Here is a 25,896-nt window from a genome sequence, read left to right on the forward strand (position 1 = left end):
TAATGATACGTAGACTTGACCATATAAGACACTAGATTTCTTAGCTTAGTTTATGATAAAAAAATATAACTGAGTTTATCAAACCTTGAACCTTTGACCAGCATCTAATTTCTCCCTTCAATATCGCCCTTGAATCACACAATAATGTCACGAGAATAAGGGAAATGATCAGCAGCTAAAGAAGTTCTTGATTGCTGAACAAATTCTCCTTGTCAGAACCTTAAGAAATGTATAGAGAACAGTTTGGAGAATATGCATACTGACATTATGGTGTAAAGGGTTAATTTGCGGCATCGATTTGGAGCTGAGAATATCTTCTTTACATTTATGGCTATATCCGTAAAACGGGCAATGAATTCATTCGACTCTTTTTCACCCTGAAAACTTTGGATGGCGGCCATTAGGGTGACAAACTTTGATAGCATACTGGATACAGAGATTGCAGTGAAAAGATTTCGATATAGCTGGGAAAATTGGGAAAGATCTCCCTTGCGTAGTTAGATTGAAGTCAAGGGGAGCTTTACTCCGCGGAAAGAGGCCCCTTCAAATGTTTATATTTAGATTTGTCACTAAACTCATGTCAGCGGTTGCGATCTCCCTGTGTCGAATACCGTTTGTAAGAAAAACATTCTGACTTATTATGATTTATTGCCTTTTAAAATTGACGTTATACACAGTTAAAATCGTTTCCAACTTGTACAATAGTTTGTCAAGAAGATTCGGAACTAGAATCAGTTTACTGCTTCAATGTGTTGTCCAAAACTGGAGAAAAATATCAATCAATCTGCATTATTGACACCACTATGTCAACCTCTCCAATACAACACTTCTAAGGCTATTGATGAAACAGTCAAAATATTCTTTTTCAAATATTTTTTCAATACAGTATGCTGAACAAAAATTAATACTTAACTAGATTGCTGTTTACACCTCTAACAAGTGGCTATTTTTCTGTATTAGTTTTGCAGCCGCGAGATTTTTCAATCTGAGTATTGTTTTTCTAATACATTTACATACCAAGCATGTCGTGAGTAGTAAAGACACTCGAATTAAGGATGGTAAAGAATCACGCTTTCATATTGGTTGAAAACAACACAGGGTTTTATTTCACGCTAGCCACACGAAATCAAAAATGGAATTTCACGCTCACTTTGCTCAATTTATGTGGTAAAGTTTACCAGTACAGTCTCTACTAATGACTACTTTTTCGACCCATAGTCTAAAGGCGTAAGAGGAATTGATTTAATATCAAAATTTGCTGTCGTGATTTTATCCCGTGAAACGCTCGTGATGTATTGTTACCAAGGGTGATATCGTGATGTTTTTTTCGTTATTCGTGAATTTTTTGGAGCTCTTGTGACCTATATAAGAACCGCATCTCTTCCTTGGCTCATAACAGTTTATGCCTCAACCAGCTTTGGTGGGAGATACGACAAACCTGTTACTGAAAAGATACATTTTTGGGTAAGTTGAATTTCGTTCATTAGATCTTATCATATACTAAACATTTAAGACTTTGTATCGATGGCTTAAGTCAATGTACACGCACTTTTTTTCTTCAATTTTCAACAGACAATTCTAATTGTTGTTATCTGTAGTCGGATAAGTTTTGGATGTCTAGTCGAGCTTTGCTATATTTCCTGTTTATAATGTGTTTCTTTGATATGATTTTTACGACTGCGAATCTGGAGAAGATAACAAACTTTACCAAGTGTTGGTTTCATATAATTAACGTTAAAATGATCAATGAAGATACGTGAATGATACAAATACCTTAATGGTTAAGAAGGTTTCTAACGAACCTTTATTTTCGATGTATGAAATACATTTTTAACAGCGACCTTTGCAGTAAGATATCAGTTAGTAATAATTTTAATACTTACTCTTACAGGAGATTCAATTTACTAAAAGAACCGGTCATGGGCGGGCAAAGTTACAAGTCTGGTCAAACACGACAATTCTCTTCTGCTCCAAATTCGGATCACGAACAAACCATGGAGGCGATTGAATCAGTCGCTAATAAACTGGCGATCATCGGGGACGAATTGAGCCAGTCATACCAAGAATTATCTTGCAGCGGAACAACACTGGCAGGAGTCAAGCCATGCGTGAAGTTGGAGAGTTGGTTGAACATAATGTTTTTTATATTGAAATTTTCAGTCTGATAGTCAAGAAGACAGAAAACAAGGTAGAAATGGCGCAGAAGTTGGGGAGCTTCTGGAATACTTTGGTTCTCATACCAAAAGCTTGAGTCTGAAAGTTAAAGAAGAAGAAGAGAAAAGAATAGTACAACTTTCGCGCTTGTGCCAGGGCGAGGAGATTTATTCGAACGTGGATCTGTTAACATAATCCAGCAATCGAGAAGAACCAACCATAATAAAGAGACCCATGTTATTATACTTGGTAGATAAGCCAAAGCGAATCAAGTTGCGAAGAGGACGGAATTTCGTTCGAACGAATAAAAAAAAAACAGCTAACCCCATCAAAGGAAAATGTTCAACCATTCAAAACAGAATAATAAATACTTTTTCGTCCAGCTGTACTAAGTGATAGTATTGATGCATTAAAGATTGTGTTTGTTTGGATATAACTAAAATCCTTCCAGTTGCGAGTTCGTATTGTTAAAACAGTGCCAATTTATCGTTTTTCTTCCTTGAATTTTAAATAATCCATCTGAATAAAGTTAAACCTCTCTAATGAATTAGATTTAGACTGAAGTCTCCCTTGAAAGATAAGATTTGCACACGGCACCGATGCGAGAAAATGTACTCGTTGCAATACCATGCGGTTATACACTTGTGCTTTTAGTGAAAAAAAGAAAACGCGGCGTACTTACTTTCGAGGAAATGACTCCCAATTTCACATGATTACCAAATGAAAAATTTTATAGCGATACACATTCATCCCAGGAAATCGTTTATTTCTGATAACCGCGATCAAATAAGAGAATTTTTTTCTTTTTGAAAACCAACGCAATCTAAACTGAAGTAATTTGCATTTAGTTTCCATGCAGGTGTAAACTTTTTCTTTTGAAAAGGTGATAAGTAGGAAATATTACAAAGGGGAACTGAAAAGAACCCGAGCCAATGGGAAAACATCGCTTTTTTACGGCGTTGGTAATCACCTGTCTCGTTGCTGTATCATTCACGTAAAGTTTTTTTTTTACTTATAAACTTCATAAAAGGACATTTTTGGTTGGCTCGGATTCTTTCTGAAGGTTAGCCAATCTCAATCTGTAACAATCCTTGTGAGATATTTATTGTAGTCCTTTTTATTTTTTATTTTGGTTTGGCACCAACTATAGAGCAAAATTTGTAAAACAAAACACTTTATGACGTTTTTTAGTCCGTAGCTGTCAATCAGCTATATTTTGAAAACGTGGTATTAGACAAATGACGAAACTAGCGATTTCCTCTCTGTAAATTATTTTGAACAGAGTAACGATGAAAATTGAAAATGCTGTTGAACTTAAGACATTTCCAGAAATTTAAGTGCAAAGTTTCTGATATAATTTTCCGTTTCATTTTTTTTCAGTTGTCGGAGAAGAGCGTAAACAGGTTGCCTTGACTTAAAACCGAAAAGTGTGAAAACACGAATTGCACGAAACGTTTGTTGACAATGATTTGAAGAACGGATGACTTTTAAACTTTGAAAGCTAGAATATTCACGACAATGGTGAGTTGTAATTGGATATCGCCAAACCAAAGGGAAAAAAACCTATCTAGGAAGAAAACGTACTTTGGCTACTTAAAAACTCAAAATAATAATTCTCTTTAATTCCCAGTAAACAGTACTCTGATGACAAAAGGCAACAAACGTTTCCCTGAACAAAGAATATTGCTGTAAATATCCAAGAACACGAAGGCTGAAAATTATGTTTTCCATGGGCAAACTAGAGTATTTGTGTTCAAAATCCTGAATCCTTGACACGCCGGAAGTGTTCTCGTTTCCAGACCTTCCACGGCCAAACGGTTGTGAGGTCCCCTCAGTTACACGGTAAATTTTACAAAGGAAGTATTGGTTTAACTTTCCCTTTGACTCGTCTGTATGTAGTTCGTTGAATGTATAAACAATTGAGGGTCGTCTTCTTTTTTTAAATTTTCGAGACTAGATTAATTAATTATCTTGGCAGTTTTTCCGCCATGATAAAATGAAGGAAGAGCCGGCAGGACACTGAATACAAACCTGGTCTAAATTCGAGAAGAGAACATAATGCACAGCGGTCATACATTGGGCATGCGCAGCGGATCAATTTTGGCCGTCCGCGCCCAAAATTTCCCGCCCAAAATTTCAAACGAAGACCCCCAAAAGAGACAACTGCTTTCACGCAAAATATGGTAATGGAAACTCGAGACTTTTCGCACATATACTTTTATTGATCACCGGGTTTCCTGTTGATTTACTATTATGTTTTGAGCTTTCATTATCGAAAACATTGTAGGGTTTTCAAACACCACGACTTACTCGCTTAGGACAACTTCGTTTTGAGAGCCTGAATGCGCCATTCGAGAAGGTAGGATTGGTTGTCGGTAACTGAATGATCTGAGGTCTTTCGCCACATGAACTGAACTTGGTAGAGGTTCGCTTTGCTTCATCAAGCTTGACTCCGTCATATAACAGGAATGACAGTGATGGCAAAGCAAGCCTAGATGGCAGAGAACACTAGAAGCCTCAACGGACACACAAGGAGTGAGTAAGTTTATTAATATTACGTGTAAAATGTTCATATTTCGGAATATTTAGCGTTGTAAGTCGAAAATATTTCTTTCCTTCTACTATTTCTTAGAACGCGTTCAAATCCTCAACGGTTACTCGAGTAACAACTTAACACCGCGTCACACACTCCACCACCACCACCACCACCACCACCACCACCACCACCACCAAAAACATGACCAGTTTTTGTTACTGCGAAACCCACGTTGGTAACGGAAGTCATGTGGATTGTGTAACAACAGTTTTACTTTCAGTACCCTTTGTAAAGCATGTACAGAAATGAAATGAAAGTTATTTATTTTTAACACCACTCCCCCCTCCTTTTTCTCTTTTTTGATCGTATTTTCGATTTATCTGTTAATCCAACTCATAAAATTCCTCATGTGAACAAAGAGTGGTGAATTAGTTGAAAGTTCTTACATTTTTTTTTGTTTTTTTGTTTTTGTTTTGTAGTCAGCGTTGTTAGATCGCTCAGATTCAGGGCATGGACAATCCGACAAGTCTGAAGGTGGGAAAGTCTTCATCGCAATAACTTAAAAAGTCAATGAAAAGGATTTCATAAGCGAATTACCCTTAAATGTAGAAACTTTAAGATTTTTTAATAGAGTGCTACTCACTTAACGGGGGGAAGCCATCCGAGATTTCACCCGAGATTGCTGATTGTCTAAAAAACAAACAAATATAACAAAATTCAAAGACGTTGTCGGCAGAAACACAATGTGCTAAAACACTGAGTGATTTATACCTAACCTCAAGCAATCGTAGACGCATTAATGACCATATTGATATATCCATCTTAATTTCATTTAGTAGGAAGAAGCCAAGAAGATCACCTGTCAGTTCCTAGTGATGCAGATCCACTGTTTTGTATATCAAGTTAAAACAGACGCCTTTGAAAAGCGTTGGCTTGAAGCTACAATATAAATTTATTATAATCAGTTGTTTTTTGACTGATTCAGTCAATAGGAATTTTATCAAACGACCGCCGCTCCTTCTCTTCCTTCCTTTCTTCTGTCGACTGACATCGGCCTTGTTTTGGTCTGCTCGTGCCTTCCTATTCGTGTTTCAGGGGGTTTATTTTTTTCATAGATTATTTTCAAAGGAAAAACTTTCGGAGCCTTACGCGTTTTGTGATACATAATTTACCTGCGTTTGGCAAAAAGATATGTGCGGATATTTGTTCGCGGACGTTAACTGTTCCTAGGAAAACTGCGAGCTACGAAGGACAGATAATGTTCAAGGACAAATATACGAGCATATCTTAGCACTTAATGGAGGCTATTGTGTTTATCCTCTTCAAATATTTTTGCAACGTACGGGAAAAAAATTTGGCCAAAGGCTTACCTGTTAATGCGTGAGATGTTTAGTTTTCAATGTTTTCTGGTGTGACTTGATGAACAAACAGATGGGTCCCTTCTTCTGTAACAACCAAAAAATGCTCTCAGCTTGAATTGAATTTCAAAGGAAGACAGGGCATAATCGGTCACGTGATGCGTTTAAACCAATCGCGTGCGAGAAAAAAAATTGATAGATTATAAGATGTTATTTTAATTGGAGAATTCCAAGTGATTAAACAACGTCCACCCTATGTGTTCAGGGTATATATTACCTTGTTGGCATTATCATTAATTTTGCTACATTTGCGTTGTGAGGAATACGTATTGAATATTGGGTGGGTTGTTGCAATGAATTGATACCCTGAAATGCATGGGTAGGTGGGTCATAAACGTCGACTGTGTGTTTGCCGCAGCTCTAAGTACCCCGCTTCAGATCATCTTAACTGCTCTCACTGTGTTTCCCTCATCTACTCTATGTTTTTATTACGATGATATGATCGTGACTAATATTTTTTGTATCTACAGATCAGATCATCAGAGCTTCAATCAAGTAAGAAGATTAAATTTAAGAGGAACAGCACTGATTTGTGTGCCTCTCCAGGTGTAATTTTTAATTAACAATACGATTTGTTCCTTTTTTGCAGATATAGTCGCGATCTTCCCATCATCAAGTTCCCTTCAGGTGTGTATACTTTGATTGCTTTCCGTTCACAATTGACCTTTGGGAACAGCCCCTTCCCGGTACGAGTCGTTCCCTGTAACATTACCTGTCACAAGCGTTACTCAATACATAGGGTTATTGACCGAGCGCGAGATCAGGATGGCTGGATATTGGCCGAGTTGTAATCTTTCTTCACGTTTTACGGACTGAGGCGAAGTCGAGGTCCATGAAAACGTAATAAAAGAACGAGGCTAATATCCAGCTATCTTGAACGAACAAGCTTGGTCAATAAAGGACTTATTACATTCAGGGATTTCAAATAAGTGGGCGACCGCCCAAGTCTCTTTGGCCACTTGATAACATGTCGCCGGTTACCTTTGGTCCTTATGAACTTTTCACAGTCACTTTTTGCCCAGTCTGACACCTACGTCAAAACATTTTAAAAATTCTGCTATACAGCAAAAAAAATTCGCTTGAGGGAGAATCAAGAATGCCTTGTTTATTTCGATAGCCGGGAAAGAAACACAACTGTGTTTGAAGCGCATTTAACCCACGAGAGTCGCGACTTCATCGCTGACATTGACAAAAAATTAGGAACTTTGTAAGTCCACTCCACGCGTTTTTTATTCTTGCGCGGGATCAAGAACGGGTAATCCCGAGCGAGAAAGATTGGTCATCTTGCCCGCTCGGGTAACCGATCAAAACACTGGATTCGCTTCATATTGCCACGTTCGCTGCCAGGTATATATTACGCACCTTAAGCAACAGACGTTTTCGTTGACGACGGCGACGCGACGACCGATAAGAAACTGTCGATCGAACGGTCGCGACTGCGAGTTGCCATCCTTAAGCAAAGCGCACAAAAAAGCGACGCCGCGCCGAGTGAGTTTCGCAAATTTGGTGGTAAATTCAAAATTCACAATAAAGCTCTCGATTCCTTCGCATTGTTCGGTCATGTCGAGCTTGAAGGAAACGCAAGATTTACTTTTGGTTTCCTTTATTAAAAGAGTCACAAAGGCAAATGAATTTGCCATTCTTTTCGACGTAACGATCTCTGACAGCTCTTTGAGATAATGTGAATCCAAGATGTGTGTTCAGATTTTGCGCTCCTTGCCAAACCACGCTCTTAAGAGCCTGCCTTGAATTAAAAGGGCTCACATAATAAAATTTCTCTGATCAAATTGACACCTTTTTGTTCAGTCCACTCCATCTACGAGTTAAACATACACTATATATGAAAAATAACCCAACAAATTCAAGCCCTATACTATTAAAGCTTTTCTAATAATAGACACATTCCTTTTGAAATTATTATTGCGAAAAATTAGAAACTATACAGCTTTTAAGAGTCGTTCTGCCTTGGCACATCAAAGAAAGAAATTGTTTTACATGTTATATGTGTAATGTCATAGCGATCAGTTGCCATCAATTGTATACTCTATTTTTGCCAGCTATTTTGATTCAAGTGTCGGGAAAAAAACGTTTTGCGAAGAACGCAATCATCTCGTGTGTTCAAGAAGCGCGTATTTGTCTACTTGTGAACATAGCGATTATCACACTAAATACAAAATTAGTTTGAGTCGATTGAAAAAGCTTCTTTGTGAAATGAAAGGCCAGGAGGAAGGAATGACAAAAATGACTTAAATGTTATTTCAAGCTCTAGCAATCTACCTGTTATACATTGAGAAAATCGGAAAAGACAACTAATTATTCCGTTGAATGAAAGCAACCTCTTCGCTGGAAGCTAGTTTGGCATGCGAAAACAATTTTAAAAATGAGCCTAATAATACTAGTAGAACATTATTTCAAACATGAAATCAATCATTGTGTAATTTTACCTAGCTTCCAAATTGAATTAGTCCGAAAGTAAGCTAAAAGTGATCAAAACAAAAGATTAAGTACTCAAGTTCTCGTCGCGACGTGAAACCCCACGTTCTCGCGTTCTCGACTTCGGGTTAACGGCAAGTCACAACGTGTTGTACATGCGCAGTGAGGACTGCAAAGAAATTTTACGTTTCCGGTTGCCGTCGTGAGGCTGGCGACGTCTGTTTCTTAAGGTGCCTAATAACACAGTGTAACAATACGCCTTCCCATTTTTGTATTTAAATAAAGCCATAAGAACAGATCTAAAGAAAAATATAATTTCTTTTTTAGGACGGGATTGGTTTCGTCTTGATTTTGGATAAAGCCCTCCCTGAAGAGATTAAGTCCGCCCGCGCCTTCTTTGGAAATGTTCCTGTCGAGGTAACCAACATGAATGGATCGACACTGACGGGAAAAGTTCCTGGTAATATATTATTTAGACTGACGACGAGCAAATTTATCGATTACTGCCGTTTGTTAAAGTACTGCTATCTCTAAATACGAACGGACTTTTAAAGTACCAAGATTTAGTGAAAGTTGTCCGTGAAAGTAAAATTTCTGTTACTTTTTTTTCTCCTTTACAGACCAAACATTGAAAAAAAATTAAATGTAGCTTTGTGACGGAATACGAATACGTTTAAGTTCACGCTTTATGGTCGAGTCTGGAACTAAAAAATGAAACAGGGAAACCAAAATTCCTACCCTCATATTGTTTAGATATGTATGGCGTGTAAGCGATGAGTAGATTATATAAGTGTTTCGTGAAGTGAAATAAACTTAAATAGAACTAAATATCCTTTTTTTGTTTTCTTTGTACGGAAGCTTCTGACAAGCCTGGCACCGTAACAGTTACAGTGCAGTCCAAAGATGTGATATTTCTTAGAGATATTTCGTTTGAGTATATAGACGATGAAGAAACCTCTCTGAGCAGACTGGTGAAAGACCCCAGGTTTCTAAAGAAATTTTTTACGAAAATGGCTGAGGAGCAGGATAAAAAAACATGTGAATGTGAAAAACAGTTCAATCTACAGCCGCCCTACAACGATACTACAGCAGGTATGTTATTGTACTGTACACTTTTGAAGTGTGAGGAACACTACTATTTTCACTGTCCCTGTGGAGCTTAATCTTGCAATTTTTCATTCGCTTTTCCATTTATTCCTCGATCTCGAGTCTCCCTCGGCTCGTGAGCCGCATGTTTGATCTTACCACATCTTTGATTTGTTACTACATGAACATTCGCACGGCAATCTACTTACACGAGAAATGGAAATGTTCACGATTTAAGAAATACCTAAGACTAAGAAATCAGTCATCATTTCGACCACAAGTTTCTAATTGATACCTTAAATCATTAACACAATTAAAAGACTTAGAATGGTGCCATAAAGTTATTTTTCCTTTTTTGTTTTGTTTTTTTTTTTTAGTGACCACCTTTACTTATCTTTATTTCTAAATAGATTACGATGCTGAAGAAAGATACATGAATCACTTGGAGAGTAATCTCATCAAAGAAAGTGGGTATTCGGCTGATGTCGAATCATCGTCTAGTGTATCATCTGACTCCGAAAGCTCTGACTCCGCATGTCATACTTCAAAAGGTATCGATTGTGAGCATCTTTATGAATTCTTTCTCTGAGGAGAAAAGTGTGTTTGCATAAATTTCCAGACGTTTGTCCAACTTCCTTTCTTTCGGCAAAATTTTGGAATCTCACTGGCAGACACGAATGCATTTGATGAGTGTCGTGCGTAAGTGACTTCCATATCCCTTCTCCAACCTTTCGACTTCCCAACATTAACTTTGAACGGTTATTTTTTTAAATCATTTTGATTCGTCTTTCCTTTGAAAGTTAAACTTCATTTATTCAGTCGTTGATCTGTCAAAATTTACGCTATGCCAATGCAGACTGTTAACTGGAATAAAGGAAATGTGAGAGACTTCGTGTTCGTGATTTCAGATAGAACTCAAACTTCTCTTTCGGAAAGTGCATGCGTTTATTTTCCGTTTAATCACCCACCTTATTAACAGAAATAAATGGGTAACAAAATAGGACCTGTTTGATATAAAAGAATTAGACATCCTTCTTATAGTTTTGATTTCCTAATTTCGGTGTTTTTTTATTCGTATGTCTATGTTTGAATTATCTCACCATGAATAGGCGTTGTCGAAGATGGGAATGCAACTCAGAAGGAAAAGAATTATCCAGCAGATACCGATGTAGATGACAATTCCTCATCTTTTTCTCTCCTGGAATTTACAAATGGTATTGTTAAGTTCTCTATCAAGAAGAAAATATCCATCTAAGTAATGAAAAATCGCGTTCTTTGGCTGGTCGAAATTTATTCCCTTTTTTAGTCTCCCATTTCTACGTCGATTTTAGATGTCAGCGAAATTTCTATCTACCCTCGTATTAAGAAGCATCTTAAGTTTTAGAAACTTATAAGGGCATTAAGAGTAAGTGAGTAGGTGGTTGTATACATTTACCACTGTTATCACTGGTGGTGATAATATTTAATGTTTTTAAGGTTACTTCCCATTTTCAGATGCCGAAAAATCGATTTTTCTTTTATTTGAATAAACCGAATTCAAACATTCAACTTAACGTTTCCATAAAAAAATTTTCAGGAAAATTTTAAGAAAAACGTATTTTCAAATAAAACTTAATAAATCAAGAAGGTGTCATAATCTCGGACCTGGGCGAATCCCCTGGGGGAATTTTCGCGGCAACCGCTCATTTTCATGTTATTTCCATACTTTGTTTACATCGTGCACTCTACAAAATTCACACGTAGAATCTCTTTCCCTATGGAAAAATCTTTGCTCGTGAAAAAATCAAAAGCAACCTATAAGTAAGTAACCTACATTAGTAACCCTCAGTTAGTAATTAATAAAATTGGCAATGTACTATGAGCAACCACATGTATAGCTAAATGATAAGGTCATTGCTATAAGAAAATGGCAGCATTGCTAATTATATTTTTATTATGAAGAAGGATACTGTTATATTTCTATGTTTTTTCACTAGAAGTCAAGACGAGACTAGCGAAGGATAGTACTGGTATGACATCAGCTAATAAACAAAGCGATGTCATGCTGTTAGCTAAGAAAGTTATTTTTTTATCCCATCAGCCGCTAATGAATCGCCATCACCTGAAAAGGAAAGTGGTGTTGCACGATCAGTTACCGAAAAAAGAAACAACACGCCATCAGCTGCTAAAGAAAGAGATGTCACACGATCAGCTGGAAGAAAAATTGATTTCACGCCATCAGCTGAGCAAAAAAATGTCACGTCATCAAGTGAAATCGAAAGTGACGACTCAGGTGTAAGTGTATCCTTCAGTATTGTAAAATCGATGCCTTTAATCAAGAAACAAGGGTATCTCAAAGAACCGCAATGCAAGAGAATCCTGGAAAAGCTTGAGATTTTGCGAGACAGTAGACAATTTAACGAACACGAGCACTTAGTCACATCGTTGCTTAAACTTTGTTCCGATGGAAAAGAACCTGACATGCAGTTGGCCTTAATAAAAGAGCGAGGAGTGGCCTTTTCTTATCAGAAAGAGTCTAAGAAGAGCAAGCGTGTGTTTACCTCAGTCATAAAATCAGTACAAACACAAAATTACGATGTTACGAATCCTGGTATTTTAACGGCAAGAGCCTATCTTTCACTTGTAGCTGACTACGGAAATAGAGAGTCGGTGAAGCTATCTCCGCTCTTTGAATCTCTTCGACGCAGCGAGTTTCTTCTGCAACATCACGATTCGCCAGACGACTGGGCCGAGCTGTATTACACCTATGGATCCGTTTGGTTGAAGTATATGAGCATTATCCCTGATGATCTGAGAAATGCGCAGGCGCGAGAGACTGCTCGGGATAAAGCAAAATATTACTATGAGCAAGCTGTCTCTTTCTGCCAAAGAGATAAACGACTGAGAGCTCAGATAAAAAAACAAACGTATTGTCATCTCGGATTAGCAGCACTGCTGTTAGACTGCAGTTCAACTGCCGCGCGAACACAAGAAAAAGAAATTGCACCCAGGGCTATTAAAACAGCCAAAGAACACCTTGATTTTGTTCAGTATAGACTTGGTGAGAGTGTAACCACGCCAACACTGGTGCAGCTCTTAAAAACTCGATCTGATCAATTCTATCGTCAGAGATTATACCAACTGGCCAAAGAAACGGCCAAGGAGGCTTTTCAGCTCGCTTCCTCGAATAGATTTAACACTGAATTAGACACTCTTCAAGAGAGGATCCAGTTTCTTGACGTAAAGGTTGAGGTTGCCAAAGAAGTTACTATCATGGAAATAGAAGATGCCCATAGTGAAAGCGGCTATTACGGCACCGAGTAAAGATCACGAGATTATAAACTCATGAAGACTGAATAAGTATCACAATTAAATACTATAAGATCAAAAGAATATTATCGGCTATACTAAGTATATGACTTACTCAGAGGAAGAAACACATTAACTCTGCTTGTTTTTATTATTCTTTTGCCCTTTTGCGGGTTTATTTTTTTCCGTTATTTACTCTTTTATCTGATGGTTCGCTTCCTTTTCACTACAATTTCATTAATGGTCGGTGATAATTTTTTCGACAAGGAACAAGTGTTCGTCTATAATGTGTGACAGCGAAATTGGCGTTTCAATTTCAATCGTGCCCAGGGTCAAGTGCACAATGACAGTAATATCATGCATATTTCTAAAAGATGAGCACTTTTTTATATATTTATTGTTTTATCGTCAGCCGTTATACTACCTGACCATAGAAACAGCCGAGAAGGCTAAAGTGTGGCGTCCACTTATCCATATAACTTAGAATTAAACCCTTTCATTGAATAAATCAAAATACTGGGCAAGATATTTGAAACGTTTATTCTGTGCTAACATTGCAGCTAACCATGCATGATGTAAATACGGATGGACATAATTATCTTGACTTGGGGGATTGCCGTTTCTCTTAATAATGTTGCTACCCTCTGCGGGCTTCTCAATAACTGACGTAATGCGTGGTTACGGTTAAAAAATATCAAGGGACTTCCTCTCACAGAAAACTAAACCGATTGGTTAGAATTCATATGCAAATATCAGATAAAAGATATGATGAATTTACGATTCACATCTCTGAATTTAAAGAACGTAGGATAATCTACGTATCATCCTTTAAGAACAAAAAGAAAACTGCTTTATTTTAAATAATTCTTGGGATTCTTTAGACGTAAACCTTTTTTCACGGCTAAATCTACAAGATACTCTAGCTCTCATCAACCGGAACAGAACATCTAGGAAGACCTTTCACGCTGACTTTATCTGAGAATAGTGCTGACCAGTGGAAATTGTTCAGGGCAGCAAAGAAACTTTTGTCTATGAAGGAGGAGCTATGCTTCCCTAATTATTCTGACAAAACTATCCTTGTCAACGACATTGCTAATTTTTTTGAGTAAGATCAATACAATCCGTTCAAACATTGATGCTTTGAGCTTATCGTGCTTGAAAGACACAGTGCCTGAGGATCTTGAAATCGGCCCTCAAAAAGTTTCGTCGTCTTTTAAACCTTTAACAGAAGCTGCCATCTGTAAACTCATTCAATCGTCTGCAAAAAAGTCCTGCGCCTTGGATCCAACGCCTACTCCGCTAGTCGTCTCGTGTCTTGACGTTCTTCTTCCCGTCATAACAACGATTGTTAACTCTTCCCTTCTCCATGGCCACTTCCCTTCTAACCTGGAAGGAAGCAATTGTGACTCCTATTCTGAAGAATCCTAGCCTGACATCTGAGTTCTCCAACCTTTGACCCATCAGTAACTTACAGTTTATCTCAAAATTGACTGAGCGCGCCGTCTTTGATCAGCTACAAACTCACATGTTGGACCACGCTTTATATCCCTTACTACAATCTGCCTACAGAAAATCGCACAGCACTGAGATAGCATTAATAAAAGTTCAGAATGACATCTTGATGAACATGGACCGTCAGCAAGTAACTCTACTTGTATTACTCGATCTCAGTGCCGCGTTCGACACCATAGACCATCAAGTACTATTAAATCGCCTTAGGTTAAGTTTTGGGATACGTGGATATGCGTTAGAGTGGATCGCGTCGTATCTTTCTGACAGGACACAACGTGTTTCTTTTGAAAATAACTTCTCTCAGAGTCGTTATCTGTCCTGTGGTGTACCCCAAGGACCCTGCCTCGGTCCGCTGTTATTCACAATGTATGCGAGCAAGCTCTTTGACATCATCAAAGGTCATCTTCCTCGGACACACGCCTATGCAGATGACACTCAATTGTATCTATCATTTAAGCCTGACTCTACATCTTCTCAAAGCAACGCAGTGGACGCTATGGAACGCTGTATCAGCGCCATCAGATGTTGGATGATTAAAGATAAGCTTAAAGTAAATGATAGTAAGACAGAATTTATACTGATCGGATCGAGACAACAGCTCGCTAAAGTTGACATCAAGGAGTTGGTCGTTGGTGACGCTACTATCAGTCCTGTGACTGCCGTTAAAAACCTTGGATCGTGGTTTGATGAAAACATGAACATCGGCTGTCATATTAACAAGATGTGTAAGACCTTGTCATTTCACCTGTATAACACCAGACGCATCAGAAAGTATTTATCTAAAGACTCCACACAAACACTCGTTCATGCATTCATCACATCACGTATTGATTAGTGCAATAGTTTGCTGTATGGTCTACCAACCGCACATCTCAACAAGTTGCAACGTATTCAGAACAGTGCCGCCCGACTTGTTTGATCCCTGACATAACTCTTACTTTGTTTTCCTTGCATTGGTTACCTGTCTGTTTCAGAATTGAATTCAAATTACTTATTTTAGCGTTCAAGGCTATCCACGGGCTGGCACCTCAATACATTACGGATCTAATTAACATCAAGCAACAATTCGAACGCATGATGTTACGATCTCAGTCTGAACTACAATTATTGCCACCCAGGACTATAACTAAGAAAACTTTAGGTGATAGATCATTTATGGCATCTGCTCCTAAACTTTGGAACAGATTGCCATCAAATATAAGAGCAGTAAAGGATCTTAATTGTTTTAAAACACTTCTTAAAACACATCTCTTTAGACAGGCATGTTCATGATTGCTTTTATAGTTCGTTTTCATACTTTATTTTTAGTAAGTCAAATTGTTTACTCTTAGCCTTTTATAGTTCGTTTTCATATTTTATTTTTTGCTTAGTCTTATTGTATAGCGCATTAGATCGTATCCACGTGTATTTTGCGCTATATAAGTAATAAATTATTATTATTAAATTATTATCTTAATAGTGCTGTCGGGGAAGAACATAAATAAACTTCATGACCGAAAGAGAGCATCCAACGTCTTTGGAGAAATATATCTATCTTCTGGTGGGAGGTGATCCCCATCTACCTTACATTACACTGATTCAAAATCACCAGTCCAAGGATACAACGCTGAAGACAAGGAATTATTACTCTTGAACAAACATGGACGACCAACTAAGAAATACGCCTGTAAGCAGCGGCGTTTTTAGCAAAGCTAAAAAAAATTGCAAAAGAGCGCACAGACCATGGACAGGCAACTTGCACCGACATGAAAGGCGCTTTACCAAGTTTTTCTTACAATGATTCAGTCTCGATTGTCTCTGAAGAAAGATCTAAAGCTCACACCAAATCTTTGACGTTAATGGTCTCAAGCCCATGGTCTCAATGGTCTCATAGATCAAGTCAAAAATAATCATTGCTGTGGCCAAAAAAAGCTTCCTAAAGAAGCACAAGCGCATTGCCGAAAGACAGACTCGGGTGAAATTGCTTCCACCAGTGTTGAAAAACCGATGCCCGTAATCAAGAAACAAGGATATCTCAAAGGACCACAATGTCAGAGAATCCTGGATTTTGCAAGACAGTGAACAATTTGACGAACAGGAGCACTTAGTCACAATGTTGCTTCAACTTTGTTCTAATGGAAAAAAACCTGACTTGGGGTTGGCTTTAGAAATAGAGCGAGTAGTGGCCTTTTCTTATCAGAAAGAGTCTAGAAGAGCAAGTTTATGTTTACCTCAGTCATACAATCAGACAAAAACAAAACGTGTCGTGTACTTAATTCGAATATTCTGATGGCAAGAGCCTACTTTTTACTTGTGGCTGATATAAGAACAAAAAAGCCCGTGAAGTTACCTCAGCTCTTTGAATACCTTAAACGCAGCGAGTTTTTGTTGCAAAACTACGACTCACCGGAAGATTGGGCCGAACTCTACCATAAATACGGTCACCTTTGACTGGATCGCATGAGCCTTATACCGGGTGACAGAGGAATGCACAGGCACATATAACCGGCAAAGAAAATGCAAGATACTATCTTGAGCAAGCTATCTCTTACAGCCAAAAGGAACATCGACTGAGGGTCCAGGTCAAAAGGTAGAGGTACACTTATCTCAGTCTTGCAGCATTACTCCTAAACTGTGTTTCAACTGCCACGCGAACCCAGGCGAAAGCTATTCCATTAAGTGATATAAAAGATGGGATCAGTTTTGTCGCCAAGGTCTTCTGAAACTTGCAAAGGAGAAAGCTGAGGAGGCTCTTAATCTCGCCTCCTCCAATACATTTAACACCGAATTAGACCCTCTGCAAAGACGTATAACTTTTATCGACGATAAAATTGAAAAAAACCAGCTAGTTATTCCTACAGAACTCGAGAAATCAAGTAGCGAAACCTCTTGCAGTGAATAGAGATTGGCAAGATGGATAGAGATGTCGATACAAAAAGCAAATCTAGTGCAAAAGGTTCGCGCCACAAAAATGAATAAATAAATAAATAAATGCTCCAAAACTATTTGGGAACAAAATTAAAGTCCAATAAGATGGCCTTCGTGACGATTTCTCTTACTTAGCCGACGCAGATTAAAATTAACATCACGTCATTCAATTTCCTGACAAAACTGACACGGATTGTCGCCTGGTAAGATAGTTATGTTTTCATTGTTAAGCAGTTGACTCACCTCGTTCAACAGCAAAGGAAAGTATAAATGATGTACTGATATAATGCCTGATGACTCACGCGACGAATTTTTGCCGGAAAACGAACTTGGGGGATGCAAAAACTAAGCCACTATCTACGCACCTACGTTGGCATTTGCCAGCAGTCGCTAACAGTCGCCTGGGTTATTATATCGTATTGCGTCAGTACTGCAGCAAGCCGTACTTAGCAGTAATAGAGATATTAATGGAATTTCCCTTTTAATTACAATAACCTTATTGATATGTAAATTGCATTTATGTGGGCTGAATACTTAAACTTTAAAGTTTTTTTCGCACGGGATCTCTCTGATAAAAGTTAATTTTTCAACCATAATTTAAAGAAACCCTCGCTGCAAACAGATCGAAACAATTATTTTTCAATTAAAAGAGGAACTCGCAAGCCCTTGTTGAATCACATCCGAAGGAAATAGCTACAAAGTCGGAGAACCATTTCGGACATGTTAACATCGACAACGAACTACAAAAAGTATCCATTTGGATATTTCGTAAGTCCCCTTGTATTTCATTGCAAAAATCTTTTGAGCAAAGGCCTTTTACGGTCTAGTTGAGGCAGGATGTGGTTTGCATTTAACAACTGAAAGCTTTTTAGAGGTGGCAAGTAGGAAAAGTACATCACGATTTTTCAAACCTTCTGGGGAGCAAGGAAATTGCTGCGAGTTATCACTGGCTTTGAAAATGCTGGTTAGAATTGCATTGCTTGATCAGTGAGGGTAATTCAGAATTTTTTTTTAATTTATCATGAGCTTTGTGAAACCGAGGCTCCTCGAAAAGTCGTATCAATGTATTTCCTGCGAAAAGCCCTGACTAATGAATATTTATGAAAATTATACAAATTAAAAAAAAAGATCGCGATGATTTTCTTGCACAAAACTATTAGTGTTACTCTCTGGCGCCCTCTAGAGGCCTAATCACAATGACACGATCACAATGGCATTCAAAGGTTCCTTTTCAATAGTTATAAGTAAAAATGAAGGTTTTCAAAAAGCGGTAAAGTTATATTATAAGTAGATACCTTTAAATCAGTTAAATTACTGTTATAGTGAACGGAAGCCTCTGAGACAAGTTGACGAGTTGGAATAATGCAAATCACTGAGATTGTACTTGTAGCATAGTTTCAACATTCATTTGTCTCTCTTTTCTTGCGATGCAACGTGCACAGGAATAAAGTGAAGGGTACACTTCATCGTATGGCCGCGTCTTGCTCGGTAATCCCTATTGGCAAAGTGGCTACAGTCAACAGTCTTTGCAATTTTTCTTTGTGGACGGGATGGTTGACCATCCACAGACATCTCTCTTTTGTAATATACCGTCGCATACTCCGAGCCCAACGATACACTTCAGAATGTCTTCTTCCTGAAAAAGGAAAAAAATTATAAATAACTGTAAATTTCCTTCTCGTCAAAGATCTTGCGGGTCCGAGATGGACCTTTAATCTTTTACATATAATTCAGGAACTTAGTGCCGGGACTAAATAAGGAAGCAAATTAAGATACTCACTTCTTTCTCCTGGAACTACCGACCCAAGCAACTTTTCCAAAGTGGACGAAGTCTCGAGTGGTGTACATGCATAAGTTACCCAGGAAGACTTTTTACGGCGACTTTTTCCGTTTATTGACGTACCTGTGAGCTATTTTTTAAATCTGATTAGTTCGTTTTGTCACACCTATACGCCTCCGATGGCTGGGTTCAACAATTATTGTAGAGCCTAAAGTTAGCTAACATCGAGGGTCAGTTCGCTACGCAAAAAGAAGACTTCCTCGAAGGCATTACCATTTCCACCGTGTTCAAGACTTCTTCGGTAAGAACAGCTGTATCAGGCGCAATTCTTCGTCTGACGTACGGTGAGTGCACTGGGCACTGATTTAAGATGGCCAGAGCTGCCACTAATGCCGACCCACCCCAACTTGAAACACCCGAGGTAATCAAATGGTCAGTGGAAACCCTAGTAGCAATGTGTCGTCCATTTGTAACGCCATCGACGACCCTTTGGTGGACCTTTCCCATTCCGATCTCATTACCACCATCACCGATTCCGACTGTGGAAATTTTTCCTGACTTTTTAGCTGAAAGAGAGAAATGAGGTCCATATAAAATATCTTGTTGAGAGAAGTCTTCTAATTCTGTCACCGTTATGAGAGATTTTATGGTAAATGAGTTTAAAAAGATTGCTCTGAGTGAGGTCCTTATGTTATAACATTCTTTTGTTTTGATAATTAAAGCGTATGGAGACAAATTTCATCGAATAAATTCTTCGAAATCGATTAATAGTCAGACTAACTTCTTTTGACAAGTTGGTGATTCTCTAGCAAATTAACATTAACTAGTCGGGAAACGGCATTTACATATTACCCTGAGAGTTGTTACAATGTCATAAATGTCTCAAACACTTAAATGAAAAGGGCTCCACCTTTTAACTGACGATTAGGAGCATGGCTGAATATCTTGGCACAGGGTTAGTAAATACACTTCCCATTAACTAATAATTATAGCTACCTTGAATGAGAACTTCGTCCACTGGACTGACTTTACAAATATCGGACAAGTCCCTTGCTTTCATACTCATGTAACGGCCCTCTTCTGTCCTACCACTACTTCTAGAGCAACCAAAACGTCAGACTTTGGACTCGTTTGATTCGCTGGATTGTGAAATGGCAACTTTTGAGCAGCTGCTCTGACTCCGCCAGAGCTATGTGTCCGTTACGGCGTGAACTCCACAACACAAGCCATGTTTCCCAAAAATGTTTCGACAAGTACCTGTACTAATTTGACGTAATAGTAACTCGCAATAAATGTCACCTCTTTTCCAAGGGTTTTGAGATCTTTACCAAGTGCAATTGCCCCAAGAGGATCATCTGTTTCATCTGGAAACTCATTATTGGTATTGCAAGGAAAACCGAAATGTATTCCTACAGATGACGAACGTGACAAAACGAGTGCAGCCCGCAGAAGCTCGTCAGCATTGTGAAGTTTAGCGATGCCCCTTTCTCCGATGTTGTCTTGAATCTCTCTTTCGAGACCACGAAACCTGATGACTGCGCTTTCTGAAACCAAAGGAGCAGTGAAAGGTTTGTCTTTTGATGTTACTACTCGTGGCTTGGTATCTGCATGAACAGGTGGAATTCTGCTACAGTTGTATCACATACGATCAACCGCTCCATATTGTCAGTAAAGGTCAGCGACAAGCCTGTTGGAGAGAGAGTTAAGATCTTTTTCATCTTGTCACGAGCGTGGGACAAAGAAAAAATTCTGAGTCCCCATGAAGAATTGAACCTCAAATCTTCGGATTTCGCGCTCCGATACTCTACCACTGAGACACAGAGACTACGGTGAGCGAGGTCTATTAAGAAGTTTACATGACACGCGTCCCGCATACTGCTAGGATCAGCGATGTCGATAGCGTCATATTTGTAAAATAGAAAAAGAGAGATGGTAAGTTTTGAGCTCGGTAAAGAAATAGAGATAGATGCTTTTCGTCTTTTCACGAGCGTGGAACAAAGAAAAATTTCCGAGTTCTTGCTGAATGAGGAACGCGTGTTCGATTCCTCATCGGGACTCTGAATCGTTTCCTTGTCCCACGTTCGTGACAAGACGAAAAACATCTTTCTCTATTTCTTTATCGAGCTCAAAACTTACCAACTCTCTTATTCTATTTTACTCAGATGAACTCACCAAATTAATAATCGCTTTATATTTCACAAGCTACGTGCAGAAATCAAGTTAGATTTTGAGTCCTCTTTCTTTTCTTGAAAAGGCAAACCGAGAAGTTTAACTCGTGAGATCTACTCCTCAGCGCTTCATCAACATCTAGTGCCGATTATGAGACAGGGAGTTTAAAATGACGTCCATGGAATCATTCAAAATCGTCAGATTATTTCTAAAATTTACTTTACACTTTTAAAACGTCTCCAAATCTCACGTAAATTTAAAGACTGAAACTAAGAAAATATCCAGCAGTTGCTTGAATTTAGAAAATTGGAAAACATTTCAACATTTCTAATCCCTTTGAGCGATAGTTAACAAATAGAGAAGCCTTGGCTGTGCTCTGTTCTGTTATAAAGCACGCAGGAAGCGGCTAGAGCACGAAAGAAGTGTAGGGCGAAACACTAAACGTAGTCTCGTGTTTCTCCCCACTTCTTTCGTGCTCTAGCCGCTTCCCGCGTGCTTTATAACAGAACAGAGCATAGTCAAGGCTTATCTACTTGTTCTATAATGAAGAATCCGTTAAATTCCTCGGCCACGCATTACTTTCAATTTTCAAAACAAACTTTATTTCCAAAGCGAACAATAGTGTCGTCAGCATGCTCTATACTCTCATAAAGCACGCCACAATAAGCCAATCAGAATCCCTGTTAGAATGGTTCAAATAATCTAATTGGCTGTGCAAGAATAAAGCTGTCAAAAATTTCAAACCATCATAGTTCACATTCTGCAATAGTTTACAAACTTAGTAGTTCAGCAAGTTTACTTAATTCTTTCGTCTGAAGCCTTTACGTCTCTAATACAGAATCTGAAAGTGAAATGTTTAGTGAAATCCGGCCGAATTGTGGCTCATAAAACACGCAACTTTTTTTTCACGTGACAATTAGAAAATAAACTGTTCGAGCGTGTGTTTTATGAATGAACGATAGCCGAATTTACCGGACTATGAAGATTGCTCGGGATGACAGCGTTGTAAAACTCGGCTGCAGTGACTGATGTGGCCTTCCACTCAACGCCTCGGAAAGAATATCAGAGCAAGCTCTTACTTGTTCTCTCGAAGAGCGGCTGATGTAATTTCTGAGGCTCACTTGACTGCCATGACCGGAGATCGCCATGATTAGAAAGCCGCGTTGGACCTCAGCATGACTCCGTCATGATTAGTATCAGTTTTAACTGTTATGCCAGTTTGGCTGTATTTGTTATCATTCCTGTTTTATTCTGTTTTGTTTTTGAACACCAAACTATATACACTCCATTAGTGTTAGCTTTGTTTGATTTTTACTACCTTAAGTAAGCTTGCAATCTAACTGAGTGTGAAAACCTTCAAACCTCGGACTGTCCATTTCGTTTACTCTTTGAGGATTTTCGTCCCTTCTCACGCTATAATAACGTCAATTAAGGCGCCTGGTATGTTCACAAACCTTCGTTTGGTTCTTTTCTTGCTATTTGCCGACTTGCCTGTTCCGAAATTTCATTTTCAATTAAAGAAGAAAAACTTGGGAAAAGTTCCGGAGAAAGTGCAATTTGGCAGATGGCGTGAGAGCTTTAGCTCAGCTCTATGCTATATACTCACGGCGCACGCTCTTTCAACCAATGACAGCGCGCGTTGTATCCGATATAACTGAGATATCACTCCATGAAACTTAATTCCCTCCACCTCAAAGGTAACAGAATCTTTTCCGACGATCGCAAAGTTTTTAACTTGGGTTGCTGAGTGGACGCTTGCAAATGATTGCAGTCATGAAATATAAGATCGATCATGTTTATTGATGAATGCAAATTAGCATAAACTGCTCATGTGACTAAAAACGATTTTATTATTTGGAGGTGCCATTTCGTGTCTGAAGATTACGCCATAACGATGTTTTTGGGAAAAAAGTCATTCGAGTAGAGACAATTTGCCCAGAAGTAGCGACTATTAATATTTACGTGATGTTATCGCGTCTTTAGCTTTCGAACTGGTAAGCGCACTTGTATTTACTTTTTCAGAATCATAAATATTTTATTATTTATGCTTCTACATGTTGTTACCGCAACGGTAAGAGAAAGCCTGTAATTTAGTCTTTACTCTGACGAAAACATTGATGATTTCTTTTCCAGTTCACTGTGTAGCTTCGTGGAAAATATCACATAAATCTGCCGAGGACCTCCTTGCGTCGACGAGATTAAAGAAACAAACGTTGGCTTGAATTCAAACCTGTCTGTCATTGTAAACAACTCAATGTTCCCTGTCTACCCTCAAAAAGTCACAAAAGTTTGGCGCTTTATTTGGTATAACTGCGAGGCATCAAAAACGGTAGAGCAGGAAGAATATAATCACGATGAGTAGGGATGAGAAGCAGTCTAAAGAGCAGTGTTCATCGAACGAAACCGTTGAAATGCTACCGATGGAACCGGTACGAAGAAGACGTGAGGGTGATAACGATGCAAACACATATTCTGAAAATTCAATCTCAGTTTCTGACAAGGCAACAGAACCAAGAAATTTGGAACTAAGGATCCAAAATAAGAGCCTGGTCATAGTCCAACAATCACTCGCCAAACAGCAGCAGCCTAGCTGGGAGCACACATTGATTAAACGGGAAACAAAACGTGCCAACGGGGGTGAAGTACAATCAGACTCTGCTCTAGCGACAAGGGGTAGCCTTCTAGACCAACACAACCGACCAGCGGAATTGGTGGCCTGCCAACTTCAAACTTCAAACAAAGCCCATTGCCGAAATGAAGACTCAGGTGGAATTGTTTCCTCCAGTATTGAAAAACCGATGCCTTTAATCAAGAAACAAGGGTATCTCAAAGGACCGCAATGCGAGAGAATCCTGGAAAAGCTTGAGATTTTGCAAGACAGTGGACAATTTAACGAACACGAGCACTTAGTCACATCGTTGCTTAAACTTTGTTCCGATGGAAAAAAACCTGACATGGATTCGGCCTTAAAAATAGAGCGAGGAGTGGCCTTTGCTTATCAGAAAGAGTCTAAAAAGAGCAGGAGTATGTTTAACTCAACCATACAATCAGAACGAGCACAAAATTGCGATGTTACGAATCCTAGTATTTTAACGACAAGAGCCTATTTTTCACTTGTAGCTGACTACAGAAATAGAAAGTCGGTGAAGTTATCTTCGCTCTTTGAATTTCTTTAACGCAGCGAGTTTCTTCTGCAAAATCACGATTCGCCAGACGACTGGGCCGAGCTGTATTACATCTACGGATCCGTTTGTTGAAGTATATGAGCATTATCCCTGATGACCTGAGAAATGCGCAGGCGCGAGAGACTGCTCGGGATAAAGCAAAATATTGCTATGAGCAAGCTGTCTCTTTCTGCCAAAGAGATAAACGACCGAGAGCTCAGATAAAAAAACAAACGTATTGTCATCTCGGATTAGCAGCACTGCTGTTAGACTGCAGTTCAACTGCCGCGCGAACACAAGAAAAAGAAATTGCACCCAGGGCTATTAAAACAGCCAAAGAACACCTTGATTTTGTTCAGTATAGACTTGGTGAGAGTGTAACCACGCCAACACTGGTGCAGCTCTTAAAAACTCGATCTGATCAATTCTATCGTCAGAGATTATACCAACTGGCCAAAGAAACGGCCGAGGAGGCTTTTCAGCTCGCTTCCTCGAATAGATTTAACACTGAATTAGACACTCTTCAAGAAAGGATCCAGTTTCTTGACGTAAAGCTTGAGGTTGCCAAAGAAGTTACTATCATGGAAATAGAAGATGCCCATAGTGGAATATTTCTAAAAAGATGAGCTATAGCGGCACCGAGTAAAGATCACGAGATTATAAACTTGAAAAGGATTGAATAAGTATCACAATTAAATGCAATAAGATCGAAAGAATATTATCGGCTTTACTAAGGATACGACATACTCTGTGGTGGAAACACAGTAACTTTGCCTGGTTTTGACGTTCTTTTGACCATTTGTATATTTATTTTTTTTCTATTATTTACTCAATTTTATCTTTTCGCTTGCTTTCTTTTCACTACAATTTCAATAATGGTCGGTGATAATTTTTCCGACAAGGAACAAGTGTTCGTCTATAATGTGTGACAGAGAAATTACTATTTCAATGTCAATCGTGCCCAGGGTCAGGTGAACAATGACAGTAATATCATGCATTTTTCTAGAAAGATGAGCACTTTTTTACATATTTATTGTTTTATCGTCAGCCATTATACCACCTGAGCATAGAAACAGCCGAGAAGGCTTAAGTGTGGCGTCCTTCTATACATATAACTTAGAATTAAACCCTCTAATTGAAATAGTTAAAATACTGGGCAGGATACTAGAAAAATTCAACCTGCGTTAGCATTGCAGCCAGCGGTGCATGATGTATATACGGATAGACATAATTATCTTGACTTGGGGGATTGCCGTTTCTCTTAATTTTGTTGCTACCCTCTGCGGGCTTCTCAGTAACTGACGTAATGCGTGGTTATGGTTAATATATCCAGAGACTTTTCCTTATAGTAAACCTATTGGTTAAAGTTTATAGCAAACATCAGAATGACTGGTATCATAAATAAACATGTTATTCGTTACACATTAACACACGTTAACATGTTACTAA

The 25,896-nt window shown here is 38.6% G+C and overlaps 2 protein-coding genes and 2 pseudogenes across 2 annotated transcripts; 3 read left to right on the plus strand and 1 right to left on the minus strand.

The window, feature by feature from the left end:
* Positions 1 to 8,890: 8,890 nt before the first annotated feature.
* On the plus strand, positions 8,891 to 13,423 carry LOC136276964 (uncharacterized; the record flags this gene model as incomplete). The annotated part of the gene is made up of 4 exons (XM_066158487.1): positions 8,891 to 8,934; positions 10,081 to 10,178; positions 10,737 to 10,841; positions 11,708 to 13,423. Coding segments are annotated over 4 exons (1,470 nt in total), but the record flags the coding sequence as incomplete, so codon positions are not given.
* A 2,643-nt stretch (positions 13,424 to 16,066) lies between these two features.
* On the plus strand, positions 16,067 to 17,308 carry LOC131780384 (uncharacterized; annotated as a pseudogene).
* A 1,542-nt stretch (positions 17,309 to 18,850) lies between these two features.
* On the minus strand, positions 18,851 to 22,431 carry LOC131780385 (D-glutamate cyclase, mitochondrial-like). The gene is made up of 5 exons (XM_066158488.1): positions 22,256 to 22,431; positions 20,319 to 20,741; positions 20,111 to 20,211; positions 19,388 to 19,680; positions 18,851 to 18,970 (listed from the first exon to the last, which is right to left on the minus strand). Exons 1-5 carry the CDS (start codon positions 22,429 to 22,431, stop codon positions 18,851 to 18,853), a joined length of 1,113 nt encoding a protein of 370 aa, XP_066014585.1.
* Positions 22,432 to 23,637: 1,206 nt separating this feature from the next.
* LOC136276946 (uncharacterized) lies at positions 23,638 to 25,073 on the plus strand (annotated as a pseudogene).
* The last annotated feature ends 823 nt before the right edge of the window (positions 25,074 to 25,896 follow it).

This window comes from Pocillopora verrucosa, chromosome 11, assembly GCF_036669915.1.
Source record: "Pocillopora verrucosa isolate sample1 chromosome 11, ASM3666991v2, whole genome shotgun sequence".
NCBI classification, from domain to species: domain Eukaryota; kingdom Metazoa; phylum Cnidaria; class Anthozoa; order Scleractinia; family Pocilloporidae; genus Pocillopora; species Pocillopora verrucosa.

Bases quoted from the DNA above. Each gene is read 5' to 3' on its own strand.
- LOC131780385 (XM_066158488.1), bottom strand. From the start codon at position 22,431: ATGGCGATCTCCGGTCATGGCAGTCAAGTGAGCCTCAGAAATTACATC. The intron at 19,681-20,110 runs GTAGCTATAATT...TCTCTCTTTCAG, and splicing joins GGACGAAGTTCTCATTCAAG to CTAAAAAGTCAGGAAAAATT. The intron at 18,971-19,387 runs GTAATGCCTTCG...TTCCTTTTTCAG, and splicing joins TCTTGAACACGGTGGAAATG to GAAGAAGACATTCTGAAGTG.